This window comes from Chlorocebus sabaeus, chromosome 21 (genome assembly GCF_047675955.1).
Source record: "Chlorocebus sabaeus isolate Y175 chromosome 21, mChlSab1.0.hap1, whole genome shotgun sequence".
NCBI classification, from domain to species: domain Eukaryota; kingdom Metazoa; phylum Chordata; class Mammalia; order Primates; family Cercopithecidae; genus Chlorocebus; species Chlorocebus sabaeus.
Window position 1 is genome coordinate 112,330,404 of NC_132924.1, and position 23,006 is coordinate 112,353,409.

Here is a 23,006-nt window from a genome sequence, read left to right on the forward strand (position 1 = left end):
CCATTTACTTATTTGCCTTTCATGGGTGACATTCCAGATTATTCTGAAGAAGATGCTATTGTAATGGTGTAAGTTAATAAGAAATTAAGAAAACTGCTCTGTCACCTGTCAAATGATTATTTTAATTCTGTGCCTGCTTATTTATATGACACTTTAAAATCACACATAGCCTATCATTTTTTTCTTCACAGAGTTGTGGCTCTAAATTCACACAAGTCTGAAAAAAAGAAGAAACGTTATAAAGATTCTCTTTCTCTGGCTGCCATGATCAGAAAATTCCAGAAAGAGAAGGATGCATTAAAGAAGGAGTCTAACCCCAAAGTCCCAGTGACCTTGTCAACCCCCTCTCTAAATAAACCCCCATGTGCTGCTGCAGCACTGGGGAATGATGTCCCGGACTTAAATCTGAGCAGCACTGATCCAGACCTTCCCATTTTTGTTAGCACAAATGAACATGAGCTGTTTCAGGAAGCTGAAAATGCCCTAGAGATGCTAGATGATTTCGACTTCGACAGATTACTGGATGCTGCTTCTGATGGTAGCCCCCTATCTGAATCGGGGGGTGAAAATGGAACCACCACCCAGCCAACCTACACTTCTCAGGTTATGCCCAGAGTGGTACCTACACTCCCAGAGGGTCTACCTGTACTTCTTGAAAAACGTATTGAAGACCTTCGTGTAGTAAGTGTAATAATTCTCTTGCTTTTTATTTGCTGCACAAACATGAGAATTAGTGCTTTTGTTTGTTTGTTTTTATTTTCCACATAACACTGATATAATTGCTTTTGTTTTTTTAAAGATAATAACCTACAATCCCAACATTTTTATAACTTTTTATTTTCCATGTTTCCTTTTAGACCTTTCTTTTTTTTTGAGACGAAGCCTCGGTCCATCGCCCAGGCTGGAGTGCAGTGGCGTGCTCTGCTCACTGCAAATTCCACCTCCCGGGTTCAAGTGATTCTCCTGCCTCAGCCTCCTGAGTATCTGGTATTACAGGCGCCCACCACCTCCCCCAGCTAATTTTTGTATGTTTAGTAGAGATGAGGTTTCACCGTGTTGGCCAGGCTTTTCTTGAATTCCTGACCTCAGGTGAACTGCCTGCTTCAACCTCCCAAAGTGCTGGGATTACAGGCATGACCCACCGCACCCGGCCTAGACCTTTTCTTTTAAATAGAAATAACTGGCTGGGCGTGATGGCACATGCATGTAATCCTACCACTTTGGGAGGCCAAGGCGGGTGAACCACTTGAGGTCAGGAGTTTGAGACTAGCCTGGTCAATATGGTGAAACCCTGTCTCTACTAAAAATACAAAAAAAAATTAGGTGGACGTGGTGATGCGTGCCTGTAATGCCAGCTACTTGGGAGGCTGAGGCAGAGAATTGCTTGAACCTGGGAGGTCGAGGTTTCAGTGAGCCGAGATTATGCCACTGCACTCCAGCCTGGGTGACAGAGCAAGACTCCGTCTCAAAAAAAGGAAAAAAACCCAAATAAATAAATAGAAATATCTTAGTGATAACATCAATAGAGTTGATTCTTTTATTATTAAATAGGATTCACCTGACTCTAGAGTAGATGGCATAGGTATTTTGTTATCCCATGTGGCCCCATCTCGATAATCTTAGTTTCTTTTAGGTTTTAAAAAGTGCTAATGATGCAATTCAGGTTTTTCAAGGTGTAATTATTAATAATGGCTTATCGTTTATTTAGCAAGAACCAATCCTGTGTGTTAGTTCCTTATTTATAAGATAGGGACTGCAACACCATCTTTTTTGGCTGTTACGAAGGTTAAACATGGTGATGAGCATGAAGTCAGACACATGGTAGGCAGTAACGTGTATAGAAAGTGAGACATCTCCTTTCTATTTCCTTTCTGTTACCTTGGAAATCACAGCAAGAATTAATAAACCTATGGATAATCAAAATACACAAGATATCCAAAGTATTTGCCTCATTTTGTGAATTTAGGAAGATAAATTATATGTATTGTATGTATATATATATCGAATATGGAAGAGAAGGGTATATATGCTGAATTTGAACACTCAAACTGCATACCAAGGATACAAAGTTAAGTGAATTATAGCCCTACCCTCAAGGAGCTTATTCTTTAGTAAATAGATATGGAAACAGTATCTTGTTTTTTGAACTGTGGATTGAGACTTATCAGTGGGTTGGAAATCACAATACAAGGTAAAGGCCAGCATATTTAAAAAATGAAATAAAAATGGCCAGGTGCGGTGGCTCACACCTGTAATCCCAGCGCTTTGGGAGGCTGAGGTGGGCAGATCACCTGAGGTCGGGAGTTTGAGACCAGCCTAGGCAACATGGTGAAACCCCATCTCTACTAAAAATACAAAAATTAGCCCTGCATGGTGGCAGGCGCCTGTAATCCCAACTAGTTAGGAGGCTGAGGCGGGAGAATCGCTTGAACCCTGGAGGCGGAGGTTGCGGTGAGTTGAGCCTGCCACTGCACTCCAGCCTGGGCAACAGAGCAAGACTCCATATCAAAAAAATAATAATAATAAGGATAGGAATACGTGCTAATACATCAAAAGTAGGTTCCAAAATATTGTTGTATGACATTTTTGTTTATATACATGTGTAACTACTGGATGACTAAATCTAATTTTCTGTAGCTAGGTCATATAAAAAGTCTTGCGGTTATAAAGTTTAAAATTCCATCAGAAATTCTTCTAGATGTTTTTACTCAAAGGAAATCTATTTTTTATTCACATTAGGCTTTGGTAAGTACTATAGATGCATCATGAAGACATTATAACTTAATTTGCAGTTTGATACCTTTTATGACCTGTGATGCTGATTGAATTTAAAAATAGTACTAATTTATTATTCACATTACTTTTTTAAAAATACTGTTTTTGCCTTCACCAAATCATCAGTTAAATGACCTTTTAAAAAATCCTTTATTTCAACAGTTGTACTATTGATTCCATATTACTTTTTCACTACATGTTTGACTTTTTAACTTCCTTTTAGAGATTACCAACTCTACTGATTTTTTTGTTGTTGTTGACTATATCTAAGATTTTTTTTTTTCCCAAAATATAGCATACTGCCTCCAGCCACACATTTCAGCTGGATCATTGACTGTATCTTGGTCAGCGATCCTCATGGAATGTAGCTAACTCTATTAATAGTTATGTCAGTGACTCCTTAAGGACAGAGTCATAGAATCTGTCTTCTTGGATTCAAGTTAGATATGGCACCAGATTCTTTTGTCTGCTTGTAGAAGACTGCAGCTTCAGTGTGGGTTGATCACACGATTTGGACCTTTTTTTTTTTTTTATGTTACACTATTTTTGTTTGTTTGTTTTGAGACAGTGCAGTGGTGCGATCTCAGCTCTCTACACCCTCCACCCCCCTGCAACCTCCGCCTCCCGGGTTCAGGTGATTCCTGCCTCAGCCTCCCAAGTAGCTGGGACTACAGGCGCGTGCCACCACACCTGACTAATTTTTTGTATTTTTAGTAGAGATGGGGTTTCATTGTGTTAGCCAGGATGGTCTTGATCTCCGGCTTCAGCCTCCCAAAGTGCTGGGATTACAGATGTGGGCCCTGCACCCGGCCGATATTTTAAAAATCTGTAAAAGTTGTGATCCTAAGAATATGAAAAACAAACAGATCAATTCCCATCAAGGTTAAGAGCCTCTGGAGGGACCATGGGCCTGCTGACACCTTGATTTCAGCCCAGTGATACTGACTTTGTACTTTGAACTGAGGAAGGATAAATTTCTCTTGTTTTAAGCCAAAAAGTTTGTAGTTTGTTACAGTAGCTGAAGGAAACTTACACAGTACCCAGCTGAACTTGAATCTCTCAAATGGCTTTGCCTGTCTGTTCATCACAACTCATTTAGTGGTCTGATAGGAGCTTCTTTTTTTTTTTTCATTAGATATTAATCTCAAAGTAATTGTTTATTGCAGCAGGGCACAGTGGTACATACCTATAATCCCAGCTACTTGGGAAACTAAGTTGGGAGGATTGCTTGAGCCCAGGAGTTTGATACCAACCTGGGCAACATAGTGAGGCCCTATCTCAAAAAACAAAACAAAACAAAAACCAAAAAACCTTTGAACATGTGTCCTAAGAATACAAAATAGAGTAATGGCTTATTTTGAATTATGACCATCTTTCTTGTTTCTCTAGGCTGCCAAACTTTTTGATGAAGAAGGAAGGAAAAAATTCTTTACACAGGATATGAATAATATTCTTCTGGAGTAAGTAATTTTCTTTAAAAAAAATTAAGAATGATTCATTAAAAAATGTAATAGGCCTTTGAGATATACTGGGTGATTGGCAAGTCTTGGGCGTGAGTTCTTCCCTTTAAGCCTTACAGCATGTATGATTCACATTTGTTTCTCAGCAAAATTATGTTTCTGCATGTATTGGTTTTCCTGGACCACTTAGGATAATCAAAGCTTCCAGTAGTTACAACTGCCAGAGCAAGTGACCACTGTACAGGTTGGATATTTAGCTAGACTTAAATGTACTTCATGTCACCTTATGTGAAAGTGTCTTTCTGGGAAATGTTAGAGCATTTATATATGGATTTGGCATGATTTTCCATCTACTTTTATACTTATACTGGGGAATAGTAATTCCATTGATACCTAGTGAGGTTAATTATAATTTGTACAAACTTTTCTAGTCAAATGGAAAGTACAGTTTTGTAAAGAAATTGTGGTTGTGAAGTAGGATAGAGATAATGTAGAGGGATAGCAGTTGGATTGAGAATAAGGTGAAGGTGGATATATAATATAGATTGTATTTAAATTAGCAAATTTTGTATTTAACTTAGCAATAATTTTGCACTCAGAGTTTGATACTAATGAAGCAGTAGGTTCTAAGGTTGTGGTCAAATAAACCGAACTTGTAAACCTTGTTCTCGACTTAGATTTTAACCATTGTTTCAGGAATCAGGTATATAATTGGATGCAGAACTGGTCAAAAAGTAATCATGGGGAAAATAGCAAATTTTCACCTCTCTGGTGAAAATAATATTTGCTTATTCTTAGTGATTTAATAGCATCATATATTATAGAAAGACACAGGAAAGGTCAGACATGGTGGCTCATGCCTGTAATCCCAACACTTTGGAAGGCCAAGGTGGAAGGATCACTTGAGCTGAGGAATTTGGAATTTGAGACCAGCTTGGGGAATATAGTGAAACTCCATTTCTATAAAATATACAGAAATATTAGCCAGGTGTGGTGGTGCACACCTATCATGTCAGCTACTCAGGAGGCTAAGGTGGGAGGATTCATTAAGCCTGGGAGATTGAACCTGCAGTGAACTGTGTTCGTGCCACTGTACTCCAACCTGGGTGATAGAGTGAGACCCTGTCTCCAAAAAAAAAAAAAAAAAAAAAAGAGGAGGAAAAGGGAAATAACGGGAAAAGGAAAAGGAAAGTAGTATTTATAATACTATAATTGCCATCTTTTAAATACGTAATGGAGATAGTTTCTCATGAGATGTGAAGAAGGGCTTGTTGAATCGTTGCTTCTGATAATGCTTGTAATTTATTACAGTCTTATTTTGGAGTACTTAAAAATAGACTCAGAAAACATATAGTCTGCTGCTAGTATGGTGGCAGAGGAGTTTCTCATTTCTGTTCCTAGTTATTTTAACCAGGAATTTTCAGATGGAGTCTTTCTGCCTGGCAGCCAGACAAATGCTTTCTATCTACACCAGCTCCTTTTCCCTAGTTCCCTTTAAAACTCCAGACTCAGTGAACAGTGCAGCCATGACTTGTCAGAGCTGTCCCAGATTCCATAGTCAGGGATCTGATCAACTCTTCTTTTTCTTTCCACCTGTGAACCCAAAATGTGATCAGGTCCTTATCTTGTGACTGAGGCTGTTCTTTTTTATTTTACTCTTCTGTGAAAGGGAGCAACTGTTTCTGTCCCGGGAGAGTCAAAAGACCATCCTTGGGACATAGCTTCTCAGATAAGCAGAATATCAGCATTCCATTTACAGGCTTTCCTATTTATTCCTCTCATGTCTATCTTAAAACGAATCTTTTCATTTTTTCGAGCCCATCTGCTTTTTATTTCACAGAGGGTATGCCTCCAATTTCACAAGTACTAGTGTTCTGAGTTGAAGTTTTTCCCTTTTAGTCACTTTCTTATTCCCTCAGCCTCTTTTTCCACTTTCCTAAACAAACATGTCTTATTTTCTGTATTGAGCTGCCTCCTAAGAGAATATGGAACATGATTATTTAGAGTAGGAACTCCTGTGAAGCTATCCAGTTGTATTGGTGATGCCTCGCCATTGCTTCCTTATACTAGGGGGAAAAAAGATCAGTTTGTTGGAATAGGGAACCCCCTTCCCCCTTTTTTGCCTGATTGAATTTTGCGTACTCAGAACACTAGATCAAGAAATACACAACATGCTGACTTGATTTCCTTGCCTACTACCTAGAACAAACATTGCTCATAATTTTTTTTTTTTTTCTTTTTTGAGACAGGGTGTTGCTCTGTTGCCCAGGCTGGAGTAGTGATGTGCTCATGGCGCACTGCTGCCTCGACCTGCGGGCAATTGCCACTAGGCTGAGGGGTAGTATAATATCTCTTTGAGGAAAAGAACTTTTGGTTAATTACAAATTTATTGTGCTTTACCTGAAAACATAGAGTTTGCCCCTATAACCCGAAAAATATTTCCAGCTTGTTCATGGTTATAGAAGTTCTACTCTTAGACTAATAGAATACTTTTATAGCATTACTATTTATTGGTATGGGGCTGGGTGCAGTGGCTCACACCTGTAATCCCACACTTTGGGATCAAAGGCCAAGGCGGGTGGATCACCTAAGGCCAGTAGTTCAAGACCAGCCTGGCCAACATCTCTACAACATTTAGTAGAGATGGTGAAACCCCGTCTCTACAACATTTAGTAGAGATGGTGAAACCCCGTCTCTACTAAAAATACAAAAAACTTAGCTGGTCATGGTGGCGGGCGCCTGTAATCCTGGCTACCTGGGAGGCTGAGGCAGGAGAATCACTTGAACCCAGGAGGCAGAGGTTGCAGTGAGCCGAGACCATGACATTGCATTCCAGCCTGGGCTACAAGAACGAAACTCTGCCTCTAAATAAATAAACAAACTATTTATTGCTATGGGTTTTTTTTTTTTCCCGCCATGAAAAATTCTCTTTAGGAAATCATGAAAAGATAAAATGAGAACAAGAATTGGCTTTGCTTTCTTGTCTGTACAATGCCACCTAAAACAAATTCTATATTGTTCATTGTTGTTAACTTTTTTGGCCAGCATTGAGTTACAGCTACAAGAACTAGGCCCCGTCATTCGCAGTGGTGTCTACTCCCACCTTGAAGCTTTTGTGCCATGCAATAAAGAAACACTAGTAAAACGTCTAAAGAAGTTACATCTCAATGTCCAGGTAAGAGGAAGAACAATAATATCTACATCTTGGGTTTCATAACCTGTAAAGACTGTTTTTTGTTTTTTTTTTTTTTTGCTTTTAATACAGGGTCTTTCCCTGTTTCCCAGACCGGAGTGCCGTGGCGTGAACATGGCTCTCACTGCAGCCTTAACCTCCTGGGCTCAAGCAGTCCTCCCACCTCAGCCTCCCAAGTAGCTGGGACTACAGGCTGGCATCATCACACCTGGCCATTTTTAAATTTTTTTTTGTAGGGACAGGGTCTCACTATGTTGCCCAGGCTGGTCTTGAACCCCTGGCAAATTTGAAGTTATTTAATATCCCTTTGGCTATGGAAGAAAGATATCTTACCCTTGCTTTTCTTTTTATGGTTTTATCACATATATTTGTATCCCTAAACATTTTATTTAGTTTTGCATGTTTTTGAGCTTCATATAAAGAAATACTGTCTGCTTTCTTCTGTAGCTTGTAATGTCCAATATTGTGCACCTGAGATTCATCTTATGTCTACATATAGCAGAAATTTTTTTTTTTTGGAGACAAAGAGTCTCGCTCAGCCCAGGCTGGAGTGCAGTGGCGTGATCTCAGCTCACTGCAACCACCATCTCCCAGGTTCAAGCGATTCTCCTGTCTCAGCCTCCCGAGTAGCTGGGATTACAGGCACCTGCCATCATGCCCAGCTAGTTTCGTATTTTAGTAGAGACGGGATTTCTCCGTGTTGGCTAGGCTGGGGTCTTGAACTCCTGACCTCAGGTGATCCTCCCAGCTCAGCCTCCCAAAGTGCTAGGATTACAGGCGTGAGCCAACGTGCCCAGCCAGAAATACATTCATTTTTACTGCTGGGTGCACAGCGTTCCATTGTGTGAATATATCCCAATTAATTTGTCCATTTGACTATTTATGGATATTTGGGTTGTTTCTGGGAAGAAGTCTAAGCTACATAATTCTTCAAAAGTAATCATCTAGGAATGACGATACTGGATGTTCACTTTTTTTTTTTTTCTGGCCACTGCGCCTGGCCAGATGTTCACATTTTTTAAAATAAGATTTTATGTCATATGTGCTATCATATTTATTTACTGGTGTTCATGGAATAGGTTAATATGTACATTTTTAAACATAGGATTTTACGTTATATGTGCTGTAATATTTACTGGTGTTTGTGGAATAGGTTAATATGCTTATTTGTAATATTCGTGTTTTTAAAATCTTTTCTTTACCAAAAATCACATTTTAAATTGTTTTGGCTCGGTAGCTCACGCCTGTAATCCCAGCACTTTGGGAGGCTGAGGCAGGCACATTACTTGAGGCCAGGAGTTTGAGAACAGCCTGGCCAACATGGCAAAACCCTGTCCTACTAAAAATAGAAAAATTAGTTGGGTGTGGTGATACACACCTGTAGTCCCAGCTACGCAGGTGGCTAAGGCACGATAATCACTTGAACCCAGAAGGCGAAGGTTGCAGTGAGCCAAGATGGTGCCACTGCACTCCAGCCTGTGTGACAGAGCAAGACTCTGTCTCCAAAAAAAAAATTGTTTCGATGAAGAAAAGTAAAGTCTTATAATATTTCTGCACCTATAATGGTGATAAAAGTATGTTTTAAGTAGTTACATATATATATACAGTTGCTTGCAAGATGAAAGTAGTAAATTGATTGATTAAAACGGTCAGATGCAAGCCTACTTTCTTTTTTGTCCAGAAAACCCACGTGAATAAGAGTTTTCGGGTTCCTTTCACTTTGGCCTTGACCTTGCATTTTTACTTGCAGCCTAAGTCAGAATTACTAACCATAAGAGAATAGGATACCAACATCCGGTTGGTAGTCACCCAAACCAAACACGTGTGTTCGTGTTCCAAAGCAGTGTCTCTTCTTAGGGCACTGGTTTCCCGTCATAATGGAGATTAACCAGTAGTAGTCTATACAAGTAGAAGACAATGATTTTGTTTTAAGTTATCTATATGAAAGTGTCCATGGGGCATTTTTAAGAGTGTAACGGAACACCATTAATAACTATGCTGGGCAACAGGGAAAAACTGGTACTCTTCTTGGGTAACTTGGAAATGTCAGTCTAATTGTGTATCTAGTGTGTATTAAAAAAAGTCAGTGTTGCGGCCGGGCGCGGTGGCTCAAGCCTGTAATCCCAGCACTTAGGGAGGCCGAGACGGGCGGATCACGAGGTCAGGAGATCGAGACCATCCTGGCTAACACGGTGAAACCCCGTCTCTACTAAAAATACAAAAAAAAAAACTAGCCGGGCGAGGTGGCAGGTGCCTGTAGTCCCAGCTACTCGGGAGGCTGAGGCAAGAGAATGGCGTGAACCTGGGAGGCGGAGCTTGCAGTGAGCTGAGATCCGGCCACTGCACTCCAGCCCGGGCTACAGAGCAAGACTCTGTCTCAAAAAAAAAAAAAAAAAAAAAAAAAGTCAGTGTTGTAGGAGAAATGTCCATATTTAGATATGCTAATATTTCAAATCTATAATTGGTATCTAAAACATAATTTTTATCTTTTGGGGACCTGCTTACAAAATTTTGTAAATATGTCTGATAAAAACTTTTAGTATGTTTTTCTTTTTAGGATGATCGTTTAAGAGAACCTCTGCAAAAACTGAAACTGGCGGTTAGCAATGTCATGCCTGAACAGCTATTTAAATACCAGGAGGACTGCCAGGCTCGTAGTCAAGCTAAGTGTGCCAAGTATGTATCTCTTCTATTTGGACTGGCTTTTGTCTTTGAGAAGTGTATGTATGTATGTGTGTATTTTGAGACGGAGTCTCACTCTGTTGCCCAGGCTGGAGTGGAGTGGTATGATTTTAGCTCACTGCAACCTCTGCCTCCCGGGTTCAAGTGATTCTCCTGCCTCAGCCTCACAAGTAGCTGGGATCACAGGCACCTACCACCACACCCGGCTAATTTTTGTATTTTTAGTAGAGAGAGGATTTCACCATGTTGGCCAGGCTGGTCTCAAACTCCTTACCTCAGGTGATCCACCCGCCTCAGCCCCCCCAAAGTGCTGGGATTACAGGCGTAAGCCACCATGTCTGGACGTGCATTTGAGAAGTGCTTTTAGCTGTTCTGATGTTAAGTGAACCTCATTCTCAAGTAGAAATCCACATATACCACTGACATGATATAATTGAGTATTTTGTAAATGGCACTCAGTTGCTTTGGAGTCAGAGACAAAAGGTGTTTGTTAATGGATTGTACGGAGGTGATCAAGCAAGAGCTGACACTGTTGAGACATTTCACAACCCCACCTTGACTTGCTGTGGTTGAATGCAAGTATTTTCTGAACTAAAAGATGAATGTTGGTGCCTTTACATTGTAATTTGAAGTCCTTGTTTACCAAACGACTTTATAACTCCTTTCAAATTCGAAGTATTTTGTGGAAAGGTAGATTCCCTCTTTACCCTCTCTTTTAACATTCAACTAAGCAATTCCACAAGTGTTTATGGAGCATAGTATATAGGCAGTGATGGGTTAAAAGTTTGTTTTGTAAAGTGCTTTTCATTGTTAGATTGCATACAGATGAAGAACGTGAAAAAAATGGATCCGAAGAAGATGATGATGAGAAACCAGGAAAACGTGTCATAGGACCAAGAAAGAAATTCCACTGGGATGATACCATCAGGTAAGATTTAATTAGTTTTCACTTTTAATGTATAATGCAAAAGTAAGATTCCTCATTTAAAAAAAAAAAAAAACTCTATAATAAATATAAAACTAGATTGGAAGCAACCAAAGATTAGTGTGTAGGAAAAAATTATTCAAGAGAAGATTAACTGGGTTCTACTATCCTCAGAGTATTATTGATTTTATTTTCATATACACTGTAATACTTTTTATAAACTAATCTAATAATGGAGTAAGTCATACTGGTTTCAGTAGGTGAAGTACTTTCAACATATTTCTTCTTGAGCCATCTTTCTCAATAGTATTTCTGTACCCCAAGTAGAGAACCATCCCTTTCAATCTTTGGTGCTTTGATTAAAGATATCAAAGGAAATTGTTTCATATTGGGGGTTTGACTGTGTTGCAATGAATGATATATGTTAGAAATTGTTATTTTCTGAATTTTTCACATAATCTGTATTATTGCTGCCAAATTTATGCTCTTCTAAAAAAAGTTTCAAATTTAATTTTCAATCTGTTTAGAACTTTGTTATGTAACCTTGTTGAGATCAAATTGGGATGCTATGAGTTAGAACCAAATAAAAGCCAGTCTGCTGAAGATTATCTTAAGTCTTTTATGGAGACAGAGGTGAAGCCCCTGTGGCCTAAGGGCTGGATGCAGGCAAGGTAAGAAATGCAACTTACTGGATTTTATTTAATTTTATTATTATTGCTGTTATTAAAGATATACATACACATACATGACATTGATTTTGCTAAGAACCTAATGTATTCAGCATGCTGTATAGTCATCTCAGATGATCCTTGCTTTGAAGACCTTAAGCACTTAAATGACAAAAGAGTCGTGCATACACAGAGATAGATGTAAAGGTGATGTTTTACTTAACATTTTTTTTAACACCCAAATTTGCTAGTAGAGAAAAAGAGAGAAGACTCCCAAATGGTTATGAAGTTTGGGAGAGGAACTTCATATGGGTAACATGAAGATAAGGAACCAAATACGGGATTAGAGCATAAGCAAAGAGACATAGCCTTAGGTTCTATTGAAAATAGTCATCGTAGAGGCCGGGCGCGGTAGCTTATGCCTGTAATCCCAGCACTTTGAGGGGCCAAGGCAGGCAGATCACCTGAGGTCAGGAGTTCAAGACCAGCCTGACCAACATGAAGAAACCTCGTCTCTACTAAAAATACAAAATTAGCCAGGGTGGTGGCGCATGCTTGTAATCCTAGCTACTTGGAGGCTGAGGCAGGAGAATCGCTTGAACCCAGGAGGTAGAGGTTGCAGTGAGCCTAGATCGCACCATTGCACTCCAACCTGGGCAACAAGAGTGAAACTCCATCTCAAAAAAAAAAAAAGAGAAAAGAAAATAGTCATTGTAGGCCAGGTTCCCAGTGGGTCACACCTGTAATCTCAGCAGTTTGGAAGGCCAAGGTGAGAGGATTACTTTGAGCCCCAGGAGTTTGAGAACAGTTTCAAAAAATAAGTAAATAAATAAAATATTCAGTGTAGAGAAGTATCTCAAGAAACTAAGAGTCACTCTGTTTAAAATCTCAAGGGTTGGCCGGGCGTGGTGGCTCAAGCCTATAATCCCAGCACTTTGGGAGGCCGAGACGGGCGGATCACAAGGTCAGGAGATTGAGAGCATCCTGGCTAACACGGTGAAACCCCGTCTCTACTAAAATATACAGAAAATTAGCTGGGTGAGGTGGCGGGTGCTTGTAGTCCCAGCTACTTGGGAGGCTGAGGCAGGAGAATGGCATAAACCCGGGAGTTAGAGCTTGCAGTGAGTTGAGATCTGGCCACTGCACTCCAGCCTGGGCAACAGAGCGAGACTCCGTCTCAAAAAAAGAAAAATCTCAAGGATTAAGTAAAGAATGTCGCCTGTTGCAGTGGCTCACACCTGTAATTGCAGCACTTTGGGAGGCCGAGGCAGGTGGATCACCTGAGGTCAGGAGTTCGAGACCAGCCTGGCCAACATGGTGAAACCCTGTATCTACTAAAAATACAAAAATTAGCTGGGCGTAATGGTGGGCACTTGTAGTCCCAGCTACTCAGGAGGCTGAAGCAGGAGAATCACTTGAACCTGGGAGGCAGATGTTACAGTGAGCCGAGATTGCGCCGTTGCACTCCACCTGGGCAACAAGAGCAAAACTCTGTCTCAAAAAAAAGAGTTAAGAATGTAAAAATTAAATTTGGCTAGTTCTACCCATGATCTTAAATTACTCCATCTTACATCAACAGAAAAGATCTGTTGACCAGGTGTGGTAGCTCACCCCTGTATTCTCAGCACTTTAGGAGGCACAGGGCCACGGTGTGAGGATTGCTTGAGGCCAGGGGTTTAAGACCAGCCCGGGCAACATAGTGAGATCTCTGACTCTGCAAAAAGTTTTAAAAATTAGCTGGGCATGGTGGCACACACCTGTAATTCCAACTTCTTTGAAGGCTGAGTTAGGAGGACCATTTGAGCCCAGAAGGCCTAGGTTACAGTGAGCTATGAATAAAACTCTCCATAAAATAGATTATTGAGTATACTGTACCATTATAACTTTTACCTGGTAAATAAGCAAGTAATAGTCTGTTGAAAATTAAATTACTTTAAAAATAAAACAATTATGTTATTGTCTGCTATAAAAAAATAATAATTGTGTTCTTTAAATTTTTCCAGAATGCTTTTTAAGGAAAGCCGGAGTGTTCATAATCATCTTACTTCTGCTCCGTGAGTAAATACAGACTCCAGATTGCTTCATTTATTCACATTATGTGCTTTAGTGAACAAAAGTATCATTTATTAAATGCTAGTTGGAATAGGACTTAAAAAGATCATTTTGACCATTGACTATTTAGATTTCAGAACACATTTATCTATTGAAATAATTGTCAGGCTACTCTCTAAACAACCTACTAAATGCATAGTGTGACACATAATGGCCTGGGATTCTGGTAGTAGGGAAGCGTGAAGGGTCAGGGGTTTTCCTTTGTTCGTGGGCCTTCTACCTGCCAGTCTTTTTCTCCACCTCTTAACGTCTATCTGCATTTGTAATCCACAGCCCTCTGCTGTCTTGAGTGTACCAGGACAGATCCATATGCACACCCACCCTTGCTGTGCTGCAGAGTGTTTTCCACAAAATTCACCAACTCTTGAGGTCTTTCCTTCTGTTCAAAACCGGGTATTTCCTTAGTGATGTGATTACTAGAGAAAGATCTTTTATCTTACCCACATAAAACAAAAAGGCAAGTTTTTTCTGTGGTCACCTTTTTGGTTGACTATTGGTCAATTCCAGAACAGTTTTATTTTTCCCTACAACTTAGGGCACCTTCTCTGTAGCCTGCAAGGGTGGCATTAAGGGTTAAAACCTGGCAGAGTGGCTCACGCCTGTAATCCCAGCACTTTGGGAGGCCGAGGTGGGTGGATTGCTTGCCCAGGAGTTAGAGACTGGCTTGGGCAACATGGCAAAACTCCTTCTCTACAAAAAATACAAAACTTAGCCAGGCATGGTGGTATGTGCCTGTAGTCCCAGCTACCCAGGAGGCTGAGGTAGGAGGATGGCTTACGCCAGCCAGGGAGGTGGAGGTTGTAATAGTGGAGATCATGCCACTGCCCTCCAGCCTGGGGGACAAAGCAGACCTTGTTTCTAGGGAAAAAAAGGGGGTTATTAAAATATAAAATTAGCAAGTTACTGAGAATTTACTGAACACTCTAATTCGATATTCTGCTGAGAGGTCTGTTTAACATCTTTTGGGCAACATTATAAAATTCCTACTCTCCTTGTATGCAATTATATAGGAATTTTTTAGTTTTTAGGAAGGACATTTCATTATTACAGTTGACCCTTGGAACAACACAGGAGTTAGGGATTTCACCCCCTCACCCCACACAGACAAAAATCCACGTGTAACTTTCAACTCTCCCAGAACTTCACTGCTGATAGCCTACTGTTGACCCGAAGCCTTACTGATAACATAAATAGTTCATGAACACATTTTGTATATTTTATGTACCATATACTGTATTCTTAACAATGAAGTAAGCTAGAGAAAAGAAAATGTTAATAAGAAAATCATAAATATTTACTGTTCATTAAGTGGAAGCGAATCATCATAAAGGTCTTCATCCTCAGGAGTCAACTGTATATCATCAGGGATGTATTGAGTTGGTTGTGGTTTTTGGTTCTTAGTGTTTTTTTAGTATAAGTTCTAAGTAGTTTGGTTTCATATATTATAGGCTTGCTTGTTGCAAGTGTTTTTGTTGTCTTTGAAACAAATTTTATATACATATGTATATGTTTGTGTCAGTAGTATTTTTGGCTTTAATTTCCCTGTACAGTAGTCCCCCTTATCCTCAGACAATATACTCCAAGATGCCTGCAGTGGATGCCAAAACTGCAGACAGTACTGAACCCTACATAGACTATTTTTTCCTATACAGACATTCCTATGATAGATTTGAGTTTACAAATTGGGCGCAGTAAGAGATTGACAACAACAATAATGAAAGAGAACAGTTTAACAATATACTATAATAAAAGTTATGTGAATGTGGTTTCTCTCTATTTCTGGAATTTTCCATTTAATATTTTCAGACCTCAGTTGACCACAGGCAACTGAAACCGCAGAAATTGAAAACTGTGGATAAGGGGGTGCTACTATAGTTCCAAAGCCATATATGCATTACAATTCAGGTACAAATAATGCATTCCTTTAATTCTAAAGGTGTTTACAAAAGATGTCTCCCTCTCTGTCTTTTTTTTTTTTTTTTTTTGAGATGGAGTCTTGCTCTGTCACCCAAGCTGGAGTGCAGTGGAACAATCTCAACTCACTGCAACCTCCATCTCCCAGGTTCAAGCAATTCTTCTGCCTCAGCCTCCCGAGTAGCTGGGACTACGGGCGTGCGCCACCACACCTGGCTAATTTTTGTATTTTTAGTAGAGACGGGGTTTCACCATGTTGGCCAGGCTGGTCTCAAACTCCTGGCCTCACATGATCTGCCTGCCTCAGCCCAAAGTGCTAGGATTATAGGCTTGAGCCACTGCACCCAGCCTCCTTCTCCCTTTTTTTTAAATATCTTCATTATTATCATTAACTTTGTGTTTTGTTTAACTTTGTGTTTTGTTTTGTACTGTAAAGTAGGAATCTATGGGATAAGTGGGCCTAAAGGTCGTTTCCCTAAATGGCCTTCATCAAAAAAAACTTAGAAAATTACTGTTGCCTAAATGAAGTTGTAAGTTGACAGTTTTAATCAAGATTCTTGTTAATCTAGTTAGTGACATTTTAGCCAAGTGAAGTAGACAAGGTGAAGTATTTTAGCTTGTCAACACTTATTCAACAAACATTTGAATACTTTGACTTACTATGGAACTCGTTAGTTTTTTTTAATCTTTGAACTTTTTCATAGTTTTCCAAAACTTCCAAGATTCCATAGTAATTTTTCTTGCCCTTTTTGTCCCTGTCATTTTGACATTTTTTATTTGAATTTTTACATTACAAAAATTTTTCTTTAAAAGCTCAGGGGTTTTTTTGTTTTGGTTAAGTTAAATCTCATTCACACTTTTTTTGCATGGTTTAATTTGAGCCTGAAGTTCCTTGAAGCTCTTTTAGGAGGGGGGTTGTTTTACAGTTTATGTATTTACATTTAATTTTTAGAAAATTGTATTATCTACATTTCATGTTTTACTGGTTGTTTGGCCTTTCAGTTAATCTGAATTGGGGAAAATGTTGCTACATACTTAGTATAAACTGAGCACTTAAATATGGTTCCTTCAAAGAGCTTTCCAAATAGCAGAAGGAATTATTTACCACATAATTACAAAGCTATTTATTATAACTTTCTAATGAGCAATATAACTGCTACTGAAATAGCCTTTTAAAATCATTTTATCTTAGGGCAAAGAAAAAGGTGATTCCTGCACCTAAACCCAAAGTAAAGGTAAGTATTAAAACAAAATCTTTAATTAGTTATAGTTGGTGAATGTGAAATACATTCCTAAGATGAAAAAGATTTTTGGTATTTAGCAGAGGTCAGTAGGCACTATAAGATAGGTGTTTTCAACTTCATAATAATCTTAGAACTTTTGTATTTGGGAGAATAGATTCCTGTGTAGCAGTGGGAAATATGCATATGCCAATTATAAAGCTTAACTTTATTAATACTTGGAAATGCTAGGTAAACTATAACAAATATTCTTTCATAGCACAGCTGAGATTGAAAATATGTAAGAAAAATTCCTAAGACCAAAAACAAAAAAGGAGCTGACTGTTAATCTGTCGCTTAAATTTTGGTTACTCTTGGAGGCATTTGGCACTTTCTACCCATCACTTTATGGTTTCTTTTTATGTTTCTTCTCAGAGCATAGCAGTTAGGGTTTTCTTGGGCTTGTACAGGTTAAAACTTGGGATGAAATCTGTGTAAAGGTGGACCTTCAAACTATAACGTATTTAGTAAAAGAAAGGACTAGAAAAAATTCCAGCCACCAGCAGAAGACATTAAGAAAAGTGGCTGTTGGCCGGGCGCAGTGGCTCACGCCTGTAATCCCACCAATTTGGGAGGCCGAGGCGGGCGGATCACGAGGTCAAGAGATCGAGACCATCCTAGCTAACACGGTGAAACCCCGTCTCTACTAAAAATACAAAAAACTAGCCGGGCGAGGTGGCGGGCGCCTGTAGTCCCGGCTCCTTGGGAGGCTGAGGCAGGAGAATGGCGGGAACTCGGGAGGCGGAGCTTGCAGTGAGCCGAGATTGCGCCACTGCACTCCAGCCTGGGAGACAGAGCCAGACTCCGCCTCAAAAAAAAAAAAAAAAAAAGAAAAGTGGCTGTCTTGGACTGGGTTGTGGTTTGGAGGAAGAATGTCCTTGCTGAAAATTTTTATTGGCTTAGGAGTTTAAGTTACACTACCTCTACAATCTGAGAAAACCCCAAGCGGAAAAAGTAACTTAGTTATTGGATTAGTAGTAACCCAGGGCCTCTGGCAAAAGTAAATTATCTGTGGTATAATGTGCCCTCTTCAGAGGCCTCAAAGGCCCTCCTCCTATAAACCATGTCAGACCTGAACTTACAGTCTGAAATACAGAATACATGAGAGGATAAGTTACTATGAGTGAGAGTCAGTAGGAACAATAAACAACGGTTAGATCCCTAAGACAGACAAGTAGTGCATTTATGGAATTTAGTACATAAAATAATTTTACTTAAAATTTTTTAATATTTAGAGAAATAGAAAAGGGAATAAAAGATATCCTATCAAAATAGACAAAGTAGATTTGAAAGAGAATCAAAATATAACCTCTAGAAGTAAAAACTATAATCATTTGAAATTAAAATTTTAATGAAAGCCCATACCCTTTAGGTTTTACACTTTGCTCTGTAGCCTTTGTCTCTTTGGTTTTTTGTTGTTGTTGTTTTTAATAGATGAGTTTCTTTGCTTGTAAGATTGTGTCCAGATGGTCAATATTTATTATTCTGTGGCTTTCCTGACTTTTTTGGTGTTAGAGCCTCTTCAAATGCAGGGTAAATAGTCTTCTTTTTCTTTTTTCTTTCTTTTTTTTTTTTTTTTGAGACAGTCTTGCCATGTCACCCAGGCTGGAGTACAGTGGTGCGGTGCAATCTCCGCTTACTGCAACCTCCACCTCCCAGGTTCAAGCAATTCTCCTGCCTCAGCCTCCTGAGTAGCTGGGATTACAGGCGCGTACCACCACCTAATTTTTGTATTTTTAGTAGAGACAGGGTTTCACCATGTTGGTCAGGCTGGTCTCAAACTCCTGACCTCGTGATCCACCTGCCTTGGCTTCCCAAAGTGCTGGGATTTCAGGCGTGAGCCACCGTGCCCAGCCAATAGTCCTCTTTTTCTTAATAACCTACTACTTTGTCTTCTGATCCAAATAATATTGAGCCAATCTTTCATTAAATCTCTTGAGTTTGGACTTTGTTTTGACACTTCACTTTATTTTTATTAGAATACTAAAGTTTTAATAACCTCCATAAAGGATTGGTTACATTTTGATACATCTGTTCAAACATATGATTAATAGAATAATTGGATAGGAAATTTATTTTTTTTATTTTTATTTTATTTTTATTTATTTTTTTTTTGAGACGGAGTCTTGCTCTGTAGCCCGGGCTGGAGTGCAGTGGCCGGATCTCAGCTCACTGCAAGCTCCGCCTCCCGGGTTCACGCCATTCTCCTGCCTCAGCCTCCGGAGTAGCTGGGACTACAGGCGCCCGCCACCTCGCCCGGCTAGTTTTTTGTATTTTTAGTAGAGACGGGGTTTCACCGTGTTAGCCAGGATGGTCTCGATCTCCTGACCTCGTGATCCACCCGTCTCGGCCTCCCTAAGTGCTGGGATTACAGGCTTGAGCCACCGCGCCCGGCCAGGAAATTTATTAAATTCTAACACTGGATGTGTTAGAATGATATGGGGGAGTCATCAGTTTTTTTGTTTGTTTCCTTCTCTATGGTTAAATTACTTTTTCCTTTTCCCAAAATGGAAAAGCTATATTGTTGATGTGGTTTTTTTCCTACTGTAACTCCCCATACTATTTCTAGTTATAAAGGTTAAGATAAGGAAATGCCTATAATAGAAAATGTAAATAACACAGAAAAGTAAGGAGAAAAGTAAAAGTACCTATAAATTTCTCCTCAGTGAGAGAATAAAAGCTCTTGGCTTTCTAGAACACATCTTCCTTCCCTTCTTCTGAAACTCTGTTCTTCCCTCCCTCCCTTCCATTCATCCATCCATCCATCTATCCAATTAGCTATCCATTTATTTAGTCTTTTATATAAATGGGACAGCCTGCTTTTTTGACTCAGTTATATATCCTGAACAATTCTCTGCCAGTATAAATCTACACAGTATTCTATTAGAGTGCATTTAATGTTTTTATAAATAAAAATTAATAATCAAAAAGTCACTTTAAAACAGCAGTTTTATACTAGTAATACTTCCAACATTTGGATACATTTCCCACCCTTTATTTTGTACTTTTTATAATGGTATTTTCACTAATTACATAAGTGGATGGCATATCAAAACAAATGTGTCTCATTTGTATTACCTATTCTTCTTAGCAGACATTTGTGACCTTAATGTAGTACACTTGTACTTCCAATAGGCAGTGAGGTTTTTAATCAGGGGTTTTAGAATAAAAGCTTAGAAAAAAATACTAAGGAAGTTAGAGTGTAACAGTATTCTTAACAGCTTGCTTATGTAATACCTTAGGAGGTGATGGTAAAGACCCTTCCTCTCCATTCTTTCCCCACTATGCTTAAGGTAAGTGCTATGGTTGTATAAATCAGTATATAATATAACACTCTAGGTTTATTTGGGTTTGTTTAAGAAACTAATTGAGACTTTTATATGACTTTTATGTAATAGGTTTTTGCTTCTCAATCTTAATAAAATGAGTCAAATACTTTATCTTTAAAAATAAATAGATGCTTTTTAATTATTTTGCTCTTTGAATATTGTAAACCGTGCTCTAGTTATTTTCCTTAAATATTAAGAAGGTTGATTCTTTGAGAAACAGACTCTAACAACTCTTAGGTATTCAGAGTTGTAATTCTTAATACTCTTGTTTTCTTAGCATAGAGCCCTGCTCACAGCGGACACTTAACGGATATATATTGAATAAATGACAAATGAATAATTTACAAATAAATTACAGATTCACCATAACAGATAGCATAATTTATATATGCTTGGATTGAACCGTCTGCCACTTTCACGTACCAGTTTTTCTATGTACTGGCTGTAGGGTAGCTGCAGGACAGGGCATACAAAGAGGCAGAAATGCATGGAAGCAGAAAGTGAAGGTCAGCCTCCTAGCAAACCATCCCAGACGAGAAGGGGAGAGTCTTAATATAAAGGCAGAATTTCTCCTGAGTGCAGGGGAATAAAAAGAGAATAATCTGAACAGATGGATTTGGAGCAGGATGTGAAGATCTGATGCAGGTGAGGGAGGCTCATCAGTAATGTTACTAGTATATGAATGTTCCTTCCACTTGGTGTTAAGCTTACCAAGGTATGACAGCTGTGTGCAATATATCAGATACTTTGTCTTGTGAGGACAGCTCAGTCAGGAGCTCTGTCATCTCAAAAATTATTTTTGTTTTGATAGTCTCTAAACATTTCCAGTAGAAAAACAATTTTAATTGTCATGAAAATCTCTTATTTAAAATTAACTTTGTAATTTTTTATTCACCATTTCTATTTTTTTCATATGATGCTTTACATTAGGAGTATAGTCCAAAAAAGGACCAGAAAACTCCGGCATCCCTGGTGGCTTCGGTTAGCGGTCCTCCAACGAGCTCCAGCACAACTGCTGTTGCTGCAGCCAGCTCTAGCTCTGCACCAGCCCAAGAAACCATCTGCCTCGACGACTCACTAGATGAAGACCTTTCTTTCCATTCACCTTCACTGGATCTTGTTTCTGAAGCTTTAGCGGTTATCAACAGTGGGAACAAGGGCCCTCCTGTTAGCTCAAGGATAAGCATGCCAACCACAAAGCCTCGTCCAGGACTGAGAGAAGAAAAATTAGCTAGTATCATGAGTAAGCTGCCACTGGCTACTCCCAAAAAACTAGATTCTACTCAGCCTACACATTCTTCAAGTCTTATTGCTGGTCACACAGGGCCAGTACCAAAGAAACCCCAGGATTTAGCTCATACTGGCATCTCTTCAGGCCTTATTGCTGGTTCTTCCATTCAGAACCCTAAAGTTTCTTTAGAACCTTTGCCAGCCAGGCTACTTCAACAAGGACTTCAGAGGTCAAGCCAGATTCACACTTCTTCCTCTTCACAGACCCACGTCTCCTCTTCTTCCCAAGCCCAAATTGCTGCCTCTTCTCATGCTCTGGGAACATCCGAGGCCCAAGATGCTTCTTCATTAACACAAGTAACAAAGGTGCACCAGCATTCAGCTGTCCAGCAGAACTATGTGTCTCCATTACAGGCCACCATCAGTAAATCCCAGACCAACCCTGTGGTGAAGTTAAGTAATAATCCCCAACTCTCCTGTCCCTCCTCGCTTATTAAGACTTCAGATAAGCCACTTATGTACCGCCTTCCTTTATCTACCCCCTCACCTGGAAATGGTTCTCAAGGGTCCCACCCCCTGGTTTCTAGGACAGTACCTAGCACCACTACCTCCAGTAACTATTTAGCCAAGGCTATGGTGTCACAGATCTCCACGCAGGGTTTCAAATCTCCCTTCTCAATGGCTGCCTCCCCAAAACTTGCCTCATCTCCCAAGCCTGCCACATCTCCTAAACCCCTGCCCTCGCCTAAGCCTTCTGCCTCACCCAAGCCCTCTCTGTCAGCTAAGCCTTCAGTATCAACTAAACTTATTTCTAAATCCAACCCGACTCCCAAGCCTACTGTATCCCCAAGTAGTTCCAGTCCAAATGCACTAGTAGCCCAGAGTAGCCACTCCAGCACTAACAACCCGGTCCATAAACAGCCCAGTGGAATGAACATCAGCAGACAGTCTCCCACCTTGAATTTATTGCCCTCTAATCGCACTTCAGGCCTTCCATCTACAAAAAATCTTCAGGCCCCCTCAAAGCTAACAAACTCATCATCCACTGGAACTGTTGGGAAGAATAGCTTGAGTGGAATTGCAATGAATGTACCTGCCAGCAGAGGTAGCAACCTTAACTCAAGCGGAGCTAATAGGACTAGTCTATCTGGGGGAACAGGAAGTGGAACACAGGGTGCTACCAAACCATTGTCTACTCCACATAGACCATCCACTGCCTCAGGGTCTTCAGTGGTAACAGCCAGTGTGCAGGTATGTATGTTCTGTACATCCATGTGATAAACTGTAAGATTGCATAGTGTTATCTTTCTTGTGGGTAACTTTAATAAGCTTTTTATGATATGTGGATTGTTCTCAATAGGCTTATTACAGCCTGTGGCCATGGAATATTCCTCATGCTGACATCATAGTGGTAGGCACACTTGTAGATGAGGTGTTT

General features: G+C 39.7%; 1 protein-coding gene across 8 annotated transcripts in view; it reads left to right on the forward strand.

Annotated features, from left to right (window-relative positions):
* The window catches only part of UBN2 (ubinuclein 2), a 99,768-nt gene that overhangs the window by 31,365 nt on the left and 45,397 nt on the right, over positions 1-23,006 (forward strand). For 7 of the 8 annotated variants that reach the window (XR_005238155.2, XR_012090438.1, XM_007983118.3 and 4 more), the window contains 10 exons: positions 192-681; positions 4,165-4,235; positions 7,281-7,410; positions 9,986-10,104; positions 10,925-11,038; positions 11,563-11,706; positions 13,707-13,757; positions 16,922-16,964; positions 20,252-20,302; positions 21,269-22,819. Coding sequence is in view for 6 of the 8 variants with exons in the window: in XM_007983118.3 (XP_007981309.1) it covers positions 192-681; positions 4,165-4,235; positions 7,281-7,410; positions 9,986-10,104; positions 10,925-11,038; positions 11,563-11,706; positions 13,707-13,757; positions 16,922-16,964; positions 20,252-20,302; positions 21,269-22,819 (2,764 nt within the window). In the remaining 2 variants the exon portion in view is untranslated. The remainder of the gene's footprint in view (positions 1-191; positions 682-4,164; positions 4,236-7,280; positions 7,411-9,985; positions 10,105-10,924; positions 11,039-11,562; positions 11,707-13,706; positions 13,758-16,921; positions 16,965-20,251; positions 20,303-21,268; positions 22,820-23,006) is intronic. The other variant, XM_007983114.3, reaches the window with a different exon arrangement.